The following is a 13740-nucleotide window of genomic DNA, read 5'->3' as shown; positions in this document are numbered from 1 at the left end:
CATGTAAACAATGTCGTTTATCTCCCACCACCAATGAAACAGACTCCTTCTCACCTCCAACAAGAACTCTATCAAGGCATTGTTGCTATTCAGCCTAAAAAATCTTGGAACAGTCATAGGGTTCAGGATTTTAAATGCTGCATCTGTGAAACAAAATTACTCATCCAGTGAACATGGAAAGTTTCAACAGCAAAGCCATGTGTAACATACACCAGTTCTCTACCACCACAAGGCAAAAAGCCAGTTCACCTTCAGCAACTCACCTCCATGAAAGGCTGAGAGTGAGATGAGCACCAATGATGGCTACAGTACTCACAGAGTTATTTTCCAGAAGTTTGAATTGCAAAATGACTATTAATCTCAATTATTCACTTACCAAAAAAAAAGAAAAATGATAAATGGTAATTGGCCCCTTAAAATCTCACTGCTTTACTTTTAGGATATTAAATAGGTTTTTAAGAAATACTCATATACTTACCCAGCTTGTTTGTTAAAATCCTGGCTGGCACGGAAATTTATTCATTTGAAGCAGAGTGAATAAACTAATGTGTCAGCCAAGAAGAAAACACCAAAAGGACATATTTACCCCTTAACCTCCAGACTAACTAAAATCTATGTAAAGTATTAGCTGAGGTCTCATTGATGTTCAAATGCAATACGATATAATGTTAGTCTTGAGAGGTTAGAGGCGTAAAAGTAAAGACAGCAAGTATTATTAAGTGAGTAAGAAAAAAACATCTCTTTGCTTTGCCAGACTAGATAAAGCAAAGCATGAAATCTTCCAACCTAGTTTTGCAAGCACACAGTACCATAATATTTACTGCCTTGACCCTCGTAGTAATGAAGAAGAACCTCTCTCTATCAGTTCAGTATTCAGAGTAAAGCTTTAGTAAATAGTTGTTTGTGTCTGCTGTCTTTTCTATAAGACCCCTCAAAGATTCTGTCTGCACAGAATCAAATCATCATATGGTAGGGTTACACAGGCTTTGTAATATTTGGGGGAAAACATACTTTCAATCCAAATTTTGCCACAATCTCAAGATATTTCACTTTCTCTCACTTCAGTTGATCTACACTAGAACCAAGCAGCAACAAATTACAAATTAGAAAAAAATGACAGAAAGTAAATCAACCCTGCTCTATCCCATCACTTAAAGTACGAACTGTCAGAAGCTGGGAATTCTTCAAAGTGTAAGAGTATGATTCCCACATCTCACACTGAAAGGAATGAATGAAATCAAAGAGAATGGGTGGGAGATGGAAGCCTCTGATGAGAGTAAGTTTTAAAAAACCTACGTGTTCTGTAAAGGCAAAAGCCAGGAAATCTGGCTCCTATTTAAAAACCAAACCAAAACAAAAACACATAGTATGCCACTTTCAAGGTTAGAGAAAAAAACAAAAATAATTTTAAAATTTAAAAATCACAAAGTACATAACAGACATGCTTTACAGAACCAAAACATATTCTCTGTGGTGGACAAGAGAGAGCATTAGGGAACGAAAAAGAGCAAACTGTTTTAAGAGGACTCATCAAGCGGTTACCCTGGCTCTCCGGTGAGTTAAATCAAATCCACTGTCAGATAAGCAAAGGAATTGGGGAACTAAAAACCTACTATCCTTGAACATCCTTGTTTGGGGTTCCTCTAAACTGTAACACATAGAAAATAATTTGAGTGACCGTTTTTTTAATTGCCCCAAAACATTAGAGAGAAGTTAACTGATTACATAAATGAATGGCTTAAGGCAGCAGAGCATAAATCTCTTAAAAACGTTTAAGATAAAGTTTACATAAATTTGTAAGTAATTAAGGGACGTGAGAGATGTTTATGGTATATCCTTAACTGCTTAAGATCAATTATCTTAGAAATTAACTACTCTGATCTTTTAGAAATCATCTCTTACCAATTCAGAGGCAAATCACTAGGATGGATGAATCATCTTTCTCAAGATGATTCAATGTCTATTACCAACTCAAAGATCCTATCTTACATGATTACTGATTTAATACCACTGAAGTTTATTTAAGCACCTAAAACTTACAAAGATGTCAACGTATATTTTCATTCATTTTCGGTCTTAATGAGCTTGATAACCTCGTGAAGGTATCATGACAAGTTCATTATGCTCATTTTACCTAAAAGGAGGGTGGCGTGGGGAAGCTAAAACACCCACCCAAGATCACACAAGGGCCAGGAAATGATGGGACAGGAAGAAAACCCAATTCTTTCAAATTCTTAGATAAGTACGCTTCTCATTTTACCCAGCTGGCTTCCTGAATTTTCATAAACTGACAAACTCAACTCAGTGCTTAAAGTCATCCCAACTAGTTGACATTATTTACTTAGGAAACAGTTATTATACGGATTTTTCACTTTTTAACTGGTTGTAGGAATATGTGGCAGAGTCTAAATGAGTCTAATACTACAAACTGAAATGTCCAGATACAGTTCCCTTCATAAAGAAAATACAGCAAGTTAGAAGTCGTTAGCATGGTGACAGCTCAGCTCAGTACGAACAAGTAACATATTTAGCAAGGAAAGCATGCAAAAAATTGCAGATGAACATAAAATAAACCTAAAACCTGTGCTGACACATCTGGACAGATCAAACATAGCCAAGTGTGCCAGCCAGGACAGCCAAGTACCTCTAGTTTTCTTGAGGTCCAGGGAAATTTCCTTAATGGTGAATTCAGTGTGAAATGGAGCAATTTGTTCACGAAGTATCAAAAGGTGCTTAATTAAGAAAAGTTGTCCATCAATCTGAGTCTAAATTATAAGACAGAAAAATGGATATGATCACGTATTAAATCAAAATAAAAGCATATATTATTAATCAACATTAATCTACCTAGGTTTACAGCCTATGGTGTCAATTCTCTTTTGTTGTGCAATGAACTTTCCTCATGCTAGAATTAAGTTAAAAAATCTTGCTTCAAACTCTTATTCGCACTATCACTTGCTCTACTTTAAAAATCCAAGAAAGTCAGACACAAGGCTGTAAAGCAACACATTTACAGAGAGAAATCCAATCTACTTTCCCCTGGTGCAGAGGTAGAAGAGATGATGCAGCCTAACAGTGGCCCAGAGCAGAGGAGGTAAAGAAAGGCTCAAAGAATAAGCACGATCCTGACCTGGCCTGGCATTCTAGTTTCTCCTCAGGAACATGGCTTTCACTATTTGGTCAAAGCAGTTTCGATATCTAGAACATCAGACATACTTATATTTATACAAATGTAAAACGATTTGGGGTTGCCATTTTGGATCCTCCTGCCACCAACAGAGCTCTGACTACCCACATCCCTGAAGGTCGAGCATGTCCTTCTGCCCTCTCAGGACCCATCCACAAGAGTCTTGTGATTCAAGCTCAGTTCTCAAACCTCTGACCCAATCCTCAAATACTGAATAATCATAGCTCTCATTTCAGAAAAGAGTTTGTATAGTAGTAAGAGCAAGGCTGTATTTGCTCCTTCTTGCTGTTACTCAAGGCAGAATCTTATTTTGAAAATATTGCTAATGAAGCTTTTATATTACCTTAGGAAAAGATAAAGTTATCTTTCAGTAAGCAATATAAATGTTAAAGGAGTTATTAAACGAAGATTCCTTCCCAGTCTCGCTCGCTCTCTCCACCAGTTTTAATAAACATAATCAACGACTTATGTCATGGAAACTCACTTTGCATCCTGGAACACGAAGCACCAGGTAAGTGGGAAATGCTACAGACTTTAAATACTTGCTCTATTTTTAAAAGACCTAACAACTCTGATGCCAAAAATAGTATTGTATAGATTTTATTACTTTACAAAAGCTATTCTAATACAGCAAATAGTATCACGTTAATTTGTTGACAGGTGCTCAGTTTAAGTATGTAAGAACAATTTCTTGCCTTAAAAAACTCTTTAAGACATCAACCGATTTTCACTGATCACTTTTAAGATAAAAATACACAAGCTTGGCCGGGCGTGGTGGCTCGCGCCTATAATCCCAGCACTTTGGGAGGCCGAAACAGGCGATCACGAGGTCAGGAGATCGAGACCATCCTGGCTAACACGGCGAAACCCCGTCTCTACTAAAAATACAAAAAATTAGCTGGGCGTGGTGGCGGGCACCTGTAGTCCCAGCTCTTAGGGAGGCTGAGGTAGGAGAATGCCGTGAACCCGGGAGGCGGAGCTTGCAGTGAGCCGAGATCGCGCCACTGCACTCCAGCCTGGGCGACAGAGCAAGACTCCGTCTCAAAAAAAACCAAAAGTACACAAGCTCAACCATGAAAATAATAAGCTAGTGTCTATCAAATTGAGAGCTTCTCCATACATACTTAAACTCTTATAATACGCAGGAAACAGAATTAGATAAAAGAGGATGGCCTACAGATAATGAGGGCAAAAGACCAACAATCAAAACGCTTTTCATGCCTCCCTTAAAAGAAAGGACATGGCCGGGTGCAGTGGCTCACGCCTGTAATCCCAGCACTTTGGGAGGCCAAGGCGGGTGGATCACTTGAGGTCAGGCATTCAAGACCAGCCTGGCCAACATGGTGAAACCCTGTCTCTACTAAAAATGCAAAAATTAGCTGGGCATGGTGCGCACACCTGTAATCCCAGCTACTTGGGTGGCTAAGGCATAAGAATGGCTTGAATCCAGGAGGTGGAGGTTGCAGTGAGCTGAGATAGTGCTACTGCACTCCAGCCTGGGTGAGAGTGAGACTCTGTCTCCAAAAAAAAAAAAAAAAAAAAAAGAGAGAGAGAGAGGACAGTGGTACAAGAGGACATAAGCCTATGAACTTTTTTTTAAATTAGGTCATATTTTTCCCTCCTGAGATCTGAGAAACACGTGATCACTGTAGAAAATAAAGAAATGTGTAGGGAATAAGAGAAAAATCATCCATAGTTACCTAAAAGCTTTCACTGTTAAATATTTTCTTCAATGCATTTTATTACATAGTCATACCGTATATCTGATTTGCATCTTAAATATCTATTGTCTTAATATGTTTAAGTTAAATTTTATTGTTTCATTTTAAAAAATTTAATGACTGTGTAATATTGCTATATAAAACATGCCACAATTTACTTAACCATTTCCTTAACATTATACATGTGTTTTCTAATTTCACCTATTATCAAAAATGTGTGGGTACAGACTTGGAAATACTTGTTAAAACTTAAATCTGCCTGTCTATAACTTTATTTCTAGTCCCCATGTGAAAATTTCATTTCACCTCTCCATTTCATGAATGAGAAAAATATAGTGGTCACAAAGATAGAGCTTTCCTAGCAACAAGATCCCAAATTATTCTGTGGAGATTTATATATAACTTCTACATATGTATATATTATATATATTACATAATATATATAATATATATATAAAAACCTTGAACTTAAAAGTCACATTTATAAATCCATATGTCAAAAAAAGTTAACAGGATTTGAACACTCCAAGTGGGAAGAAAATTTTGGCTGCAAACAGCTCCCACAGTTACTTCCCTATAGGTGACAGGTATTTTAAGAGGAGAGTTAAGCAAAGCAACACTTTTGAACATACTGTACTTCCTGGGGGGAAAAAAAAAAATCTCAGGGCCTGTGGGAGGAGCACATGTCAGCAGCCTTCAGCCCCAGATCCCTTCTGGATTAAAAATTGTAAACTGCTAAGTGTGGCGGCTAACACCTGTAATCCCAGCACTTTGGAAGGCTGAGTCAAGAGGATCATTTGAACCCAGGAATTTGAGACCAGCCTGGGCAACATGGTGAGATCCTATCTCTACAAAAAATAAAAAGTTTAGCCAGATGCCTGTAGTCCTACTGCTCAGGAAGCTGAAGCAGGAGGATTGCTTCAGCTCAGGAGGTTGAGGCTGCAGTGAACAGAGATCATATCACTGCACTCCAGCTTAGGTGACAGCGTAAGACCCTCTCTCAAAAAAAAAAAAATTGACTGGGCACAGTGGCTCATACCTGTAATTCCAGCACTCTGGGAGGCAGAGGTGGGCAGATCACTTGAGCCCAGGAGTTTGAGACCAGCCTGAGCAACACGACAAAATCCTGTCTCCACAAAAAATACAAAACTTGGCCGGGGCATGAAGGTACATGCCTGTAGTCCCAGATTCTTGGGAGGCTGAGGGAGGAGGATGGATAAAGCTCAGGAGATCAAGGCTGCAGTGAGCTATGATCACACCACTGCACTTCAGCCAGGGAGACAAAGCAAGACCCTGTCTCAAAAACAAACAAAACTGTAAGCCACACAGTCATGGCGACTCCTTCTAGTCACACAACCCAGAGTCACAATTACCTGTCCTCAAAATTGACTGACTCATTTCCTCCATGCAAGAACATTCAACTATTTAAAACATTATCATAGAGATGATTATAAATTATGATGTTTCCTTGAAAATGCTTTCTTGGTATTCCAGGGAAATAGTACCATTTCCCCAGTGGCTAGGACTACAACAAGAAACCTTTACCCTATAGAATATGTAACCTAAATACCACTTTTGGTACTTTAGTAAAGTTGGACTCTCTTATATAGTACAGTCTTTATTAAGCACTATAATGAAATAACAGCTTCTCTCAAAGAGCCTCAAAATTCAATCAAATCCTACTGCCAAAACAGCTTTAAACTTCCGTGTCTATAACTAAATGCTATATTCCACAATATTTTACCAGGAAACAGGATTTCAGCTAACACTTCATCAAACCTTGTTTTTGCTGATAGACTCTGATGCTCCAAGTAAGGACTGAATGCAGGCAGACAATGCTTCCTGTGATAATCCTTGGAACACTGCCCTCTGGTGGAATAAAAGAGAATAATCAGCCTGTGGCACTTGCAAATAACAATACCTGCTTGTCCTCATGGTGGGATTAACTTACTACTCCTACTATTCTTCCTGGTTTCCTATTCCCATGCAACCTCTCTAGACCAACACATAGAATTGCAATGTGCAGTCATCTCTGGAAACACTCATGTGACCCTTCAGTAAATACTGATTAGCATGCTAGGCACTGTGCTTAAAGGCTAGAAATGTAGGCAGGCATGGTTCTGACCTCATGGAGCCTTCGCTCCAACACGATCTCACGTGGGGCTGTTTTTTAAATCTCTAAAACCAACTTTAAAACAAACCCTCAGTAAATCTACTTCTAAAAAAAAATCAGAATTGTATTTTAAGAATTCACGTACATGGCTCTTCATTACAGTATTATTTAGAACAGCCAAAAACTGAAAATAACATAAATGTTCAAAGACAGAGGACTGACAAATAAAATAAGACTAAATCTAAATTATAGAATACTGTTTAAGAAATCAAAGAATGCTGAAGGAGGCGGTGAAATTCATAATCGGGTTAAAAAAAAGAAAACAGGTTACAAAATGGTATGGGCAGTACGATTATTTAATTCTGCCATTCCCAGAGGTGTGGCATGGTGGTTGGACCAGGACTCCCATCAGTCAGTCCCCTTGCTTCTCTCCCAGCCTCCATTCTACATAAATATGAGCCACCGTCCTGGGCCCTGGTTTCCAACTTGATGTTCTCTTTTTACATTGCTTCTCCCCGTTCTGTGGTTTCCCACAAGGCTATTACTATAGGAAAGAGAGATTAGAGCTGCCATCTGCTGGGTCACTAACCCTGCCTAGGAAAACTTAAGATGAGCAGCTTAGACCAAGACCCTCGCCTTCCCCTGCTCAGCCTTAACGTATTTTACAAACTGGATTGTCTTTCCTCACCTTTGATCGGTAAGACTAAAAGTGTTAAGATTTGAATATAAGCTAGGTGAAAAAAGAATAAGCAAGCCTAAGGCATAAGACAAAACTGGCATAGTGACCTCCTCAGGCCTACCTACTATTTAGCTAAAATCCCTGTTAAGCACCCTAAGAGGCTTTTTTTACTAGAGTCTGTGATGACAATGGGTTCTATGTGGAATATGTCTCCTGTGTATTTTCCTTGGGATCCTGACTCCACTGCAGGAAGTTGCTGAATCTTAGCCTAATATCATTATTCAATAAACCTAACAGACAGCCTGGGGAGGAAGAGATGCCAAATGTCCAAACGTCTCTCTGGAAGAGATCTCATCAGCTGGCCAAAAAGGCTGAGACATCTAAGTCTGTAGAGGTGATCTGGGCCCATCCTTAAGAGTCCCAGAACTGGGCAAAAGGCACTTTTGGTAGCATTTCAAAATCTATAAGCACAAAGCCCAGCAATTATGCATTTTAAATTAAATATAGAGTAGTATACACTCTACTGACCCAATGAAATGACTGTGCAGTCCTAGGGCTCTGGTATAAAATATTTCTGTGGTGTAAGGGTAAATGCATACTCCTTTTGAACCATGTCCTTAAGAAATAGTGGCATCTAGCCGGGCGCGGTGGCTCAAGCCTGTAATCCCAGCACTTTGGGAGGCCGAGACGGGCGGATCATGAGGTCAGGAGATCGAGACCATCCTGGCTAACACGGTGAAACCCTGTCTCTACTGAAAAAATACAAAAAACTAGCCGGGCGAGGTGGCGGGCGCCTGTAGTCCCAGCTACTCGGGAGGCTGAGGCAGGAGAATGGCGTGAACCCGGGAGTCAGAGCTTGCAGTGAGCTGAGATCCGGCCACTGCACTCCAGCCTGGGTGACAGAGTGAGACTCCGTCTCAAAAAAAAAAAAAAAAGATATAGTGGCATCTAGACAATTCATTACATGACTGCTATCTTTAATCATTGCTCCAAATGCAGTCAGGGTCTTCTCCTCAGGAATGCACATATAAAACAGTAACGCAAAATTTGCCCACAATTTTGAGGTGTCCATAGACTCCCCAAAGCCCATTACTGAATTATAAGTTTCTATAGAAAGTTCAGGTTAGAAATTCCTAAATTAGCTTGACCTCAAGTTACTTCTATATCTAAAAATCATGATTTTAAGAATATCCAACAAAATACTTTATCAAGATCTTAAAATGTAAATTAAAAAATATTTCAAGTGAAGGAGCAAGCAATTCACAGTAAAGATACACGTACATCTATGCATCTGTATAATTTGGAGAGACAGACAAGAGTTCTTCGAACCGTAGGATACCACATTCCGTGAAGATCTGCTGGAGAAATTGTGGTCTGTGGTCTAGGATTAAGGGATTCTGTTGAACCTAAAACCCAAGTGGAAAAGAAGACACATTTCACACATGTGGATGTTTGTCTTACAATAATTTACATGGCAACTATAAACTGTTTATTCTTATTAGCTGTCAATAGCTAGAAGGCACCAATTTTTTCCAGCCTCAGTTTTCATCAAGAATACCATGAGAAATCTAAATCAGTGACAGGCGAGATTTAACACAGTAAGTGAGAACACACATGAATATGGACATACATACATTCCAGCTTCATATATATATGCTCAGTCCAAGTTGCTTTTCCCAAATTGTGATCAATAATCTTTATGGAATATAGGAAAAGCATAATCACATTATAGAATGCAGCCATTAAAAAGGAGGCAGATCAGCCGGGCACGGTGGCTCAGGCCTGTAATCCCAGCACTTTGGCAGGCCAAGGCGGGTGGATCACGAGGTCAAGAGATTGAGATCATCCTGGCTAACATGGTGAAAACTCATCTCTACCAAAAATTCAAAAAATTAGCCAGGCGTGGCAGCAGGCACCTGCAGTCCCAGCTACTTGGGAGGCTGAGGCAGAAGAATGGTGTGAACCCTGGAGGCAGAGCTTGCAGTGAGCCGAGATCACGCCACTGCACTCAGCCTGGGTGACAGAGTGAGACTCCGTCTCAGAAAAAAAAAAAAAAAAACGAAGCAGATCTTGGGCCAGGGCCAGGCAAGGTAGCTCACACCTGTAATCCCAGCACTTTGGGAGGCTGAGGCAGGCAGATCATGAGGTCAGGAGTTCGAGACCAGCCTGACCAATGTGGTGAAACTCCGTCTCTACTAAAAATACAAAAATTAGTCGGGCGTGGTGGCACGTGCCTGTAGTCCCAGCTACTCGGGAGGCTGAGGCAGGAGAATCGCTTGAACCTAGAAGCCGGAGGTTACAGTGAGCCGAGATTGCGCCACTGCACTCCAGCCTGGGCAACAGAGTGATTCTCTGTCTCAAAAAAAGAAAGGAGGCAGATCTCTATGTAGTCATGAGGAAGCAGGTGGGAGCCTGTGGAGGTGGGGGAGTAACAAGAAAACAAAGCACTTCTAAACAGGGGGATTAATCAAAGCAGGTTTGCCTGTCAGCCTGTCTTCCACACTGAGTCAAATCACATACAGGCCTAGTTAGTACATTCAATTCCCAGGTGACCAGAGCGGGCTTCCCCCCACCAGTGGGAAAGTCAGAAAAGGCAGCCTCTGGCGACTGTGAGGAAGAGCAGGTGGGGAGTGTGGTTGGGCAGACACCTCTGTAAGGGAAGTACAATCACTTCTGGGTCGAGGGACCAAATTTCAAATGAACCACAAAAAGTGGAGCTGGTATAATACTTTGAGACAACAGGTGATATTGAAAGATGGTCTAGGCATTAGAGGACATTAGCAAACTCATTAAATTTTTAGTGCAATAATGGTTTATTGTTAAATAAAAGATGTCATTATGTTTTGGACATGCTGAAATACTCAAGGGTGAAGTGTCAATGATGTCAATAATTTAAAATGGTTCGTCAAATATATTTACACACGCACACCCCAACACATACATATATACACATACACATATAAGTGTATATGTGTGTGTGTGTATACGTATATATATAAACATATATATAAAATAAAATGCTAAGTCTCAAATCCAAGTTGTGGGTATGGGTGTTCATCATTCATCTTTCTACTTTTTTGTATATTTGGAATGTTTTCAATAATAAGAAAATAGAAGTAGATCTATGATATAGAAGTAGATCTATGATATCTATGATCTGTAATAAGTTACAGAACAAACATAATTCATTTTTATAAATGGTTACAGCAGCATATGCTTACAAGAAGGCCTGGAGGTTGTATGGCATAGATTTGAGGGGAAAGGGATGAGGGAAATGTTGAGGCTTAGTGCTTTCTTCCCTTTTATTTATTTATTTTTTTTTTTTTTCGAGATGGAGTCTCGCTCTGTCACCCAGCCTGGAGTGCAGTGGCACGATCTCGGCCCACTGCAACCTCCACTTCCTGGGTTCAAGCGATTCTTCTGCCTCGGCCTCCAGACTAGCTGGGACCACAGGCTCATGCCACCACACCTGGCTAATTTTTTGTATTTTTAGTAGAGACGGGGTTTCACCATGTTAGCCAGGATGGTCTCGATCTCCTGACCTAGTGATCTGCCCACCTCAGCCTCCCAAAGTGTTGGGATTACAGGCATGAGCCACCACGTCTGGCCTCTTTTTTTTTTTTTTTTTTTTTTTTTGAGACAGAGTCTGGCTCTGTTGCCCAGACTGAAGTACAGTGGCATGATCTCGGCTCACTGCAACCTCCACTTCCTGGGTTCAAGCAATTCTCGTGCCTCAGCCTCCCGAGTAGCTGGGATTACAGGCATGTGCCACTACACCCAGCTAATTTTTGTATTTTTAGTAGAGATGGGGTTTCGCCATGTTGGTCAGGCTGGTCTCAAACTCCTGACCACAGGTGATCCGCCTGCCTCAGCCTCCCAAAGTGCTGGAATTACAAGTGTGAGCCACTGTGCCCGGCTAGTACTTTCACTTTACAATTTTGTAAGCTTTTTTTCCAAAAAACAAAAACTACTTGTATAATTTTTTTTCTTTTTTTCTCTCTTACTTAACTTGTATAATTTTTAAATTTCTTCCACAGAGCTCACTTTAAACTAACATTTAATTTGTATGAAGTATCTTAAAGAAAAAGAATAAACAAATTACATCAAAGAATATTTAGGAGATGAAATATTTATACTTTTCCTTAGGAATATGGTATGTGCAGGATCCCTTCTTCAAAATAAAGTGCCAAAAGAATTCCCCCAAATAAAAGTTTAGTCAAACAAATGTGTTTAAGTACTTTAAAGCCAGAAATCAGCTTGTGTTCATTTTCCCCTTTCCTGGGTAACTAATACTAGTTCACCCGGGCAAACCATCAAAAGCCAAGTGCCCCCTGGCTGCCTCTCCTGAGGAGCAGAGCAGGCCCCGGGACCAGGGCTTCTCCCACAGCCCTCCTGCACATCTGCCTCCATTGTCCTCCGCGGGCCTGACCTCCCCATTACTTGTTCTACATACAGAACAAAGCTGTGCTTTTAGAAGGTACTGATAACTGGTCTCTTCACAAGATGGTCTCACCACCAATTGCCCTGACACCTCCTTCTATGCCATGAACTTCACATCATTTAAAGCCCTCCTTTCAGAGGCTTCTCATTCTCTCACTTCCAGCTTTAGAGGTGGGAACCAGGAAACCAGGAAAAGTGATCATGACATACTCTTTTTGGTTTTGCTCCACTTCCTACCTGATTAGAGCCTTGCTTTCCACCCCAAGTTCTATCGCCATTGTGATAACACTGATAACTGCACAGATGACGAGCTGCTCATCCTTACCTTCTCAGCTCCAAAGACTTTCTCTTCCATCCTCACACCCCTACCCCAGGGGCAATTCTTAATACTTGCAGAATTGTATTCTTATTACTTTCTGCAGACTTCCTTCTTCCTCTCAACTATTCCACCTCTAAAGTTTTAAAACAGCATGCCACTTTATAACCACAATGTTCTAGAGATTTCGATCTTCTCACCTGTTTACGCAAACTACATGGGCAACCCCTCCTCCTCTGACATCAATCACACTCTCTCACTTGCCCACTTCTGACCTCGCTGGCTGTCAGTTTACTCCTCTATCTCCATTTGCTCCTTAACATCAGCACTGGCTCGGTTTCTCTCCCAAGACGTCTGCTACAGTCACTCTACACTCTGTCCTAGAATGATCTTACACAAGCCCAAAGCATCAACTACGCCTCATCCTTTATTTCTAAATCAGTCTTTCTCTCTACAGCTCTAGGGCAGTGCCGCCCAGCAGAAATACAATGTGAATCATAAATGCAACACAGTAAAACGTCATATTTTAAAAAGTAAAAAAGTTAGCCAGACGGGATGGCATGAGCCTACGGTCCCAACTACTTGGGAGGCTGAGGTGGGAGGGTGGCTTTAAGCCTGGGAGGCAGAGGTTGCAGTAAGCCAATATCACACCACTGCACTCCGGCCTGACAGAACCAGACCCTATCTCCAAAAAAAGAGTAAAAGAGGCCAGGCCCAGCGGCTCACGTCTGTAATTCTAGCACTTTGGGAGGCTAAAGTGGAAGGACTGCTTGAGCTCAGGAGTTCAAGACCCATCCTGGGCAACACAGCAAGACTCCGTGTCTATTTAAAAAAAGAAAAAAAAAATGGCTGGGCATGGTGGCTCATGCCTGTAATCCCAGCACTTCGGGAGGCCAAAACAGGAGGATTGCTTGAGCACAGAAGTTCGAAACCAGCCTGGGCAACATAGTGAGACCTCATCTCTTTGAAAGGAAAAAAAGAGTAAAAAGAAAGCAGGATTGGCCAGGCGTAGTGGCTCACGCCTGTAATCCCAGCACTTTGGGAGGTCAAGGCAGGCAGATCACCTGAGGTCGGGAGTTCGAGACCAGCCTGGCCAACATATAGTGAAAGCCCACCTCTACTAAAAAATACAAAAATTAGCCGGGTGTGCTGATGCATGCCTATAGTCCCAAATACTTGGGAGGCTGAGGCAGGAGAATCGATTGAACCCGGGAGGCGGAGGTTGCAGTGAGTTGAGATAGCACCACTCTACTCCAGCCTGGGCAACAGAGTGAGACTCTGTCT

At 41.1% G+C, this 13740-nt stretch overlaps 1 protein-coding gene across 2 annotated transcripts in view; it reads right to left on the bottom strand.

The window, feature by feature from the left end:
- Positions 1 to 13740, bottom strand: part of COG3 (component of oligomeric golgi complex 3) — a 71592-nt gene that overhangs the window by 18655 nt on the left and 39197 nt on the right. Inside the window, exons 15-18 of one of the 2 annotated variants that reach the window (XM_005585784.3) lie at positions 8982 to 9106; positions 6688 to 6777; positions 2645 to 2765; positions 55 to 143 (exon numbers count right to left, since the gene is read on the bottom strand). In XM_005585784.3, the coding sequence (XP_005585841.1) occupies positions 55 to 143; positions 2645 to 2765; positions 6688 to 6777; positions 8982 to 9106 (425 nt within the window). The remainder of the gene's footprint in view (positions 1 to 54; positions 144 to 2644; positions 2766 to 6687; positions 6778 to 8981; positions 9107 to 13740) is intronic. The other variant, XM_065533206.1, reaches the window with a different exon arrangement.

Source organism: Macaca fascicularis, chromosome 17, assembly GCF_037993035.2.
Source record: "Macaca fascicularis isolate 582-1 chromosome 17, T2T-MFA8v1.1".
Taxonomy (NCBI): domain Eukaryota; kingdom Metazoa; phylum Chordata; class Mammalia; order Primates; family Cercopithecidae; genus Macaca; species Macaca fascicularis.
This window is presented reverse-complemented; position numbering and strand designations above follow the sequence as displayed.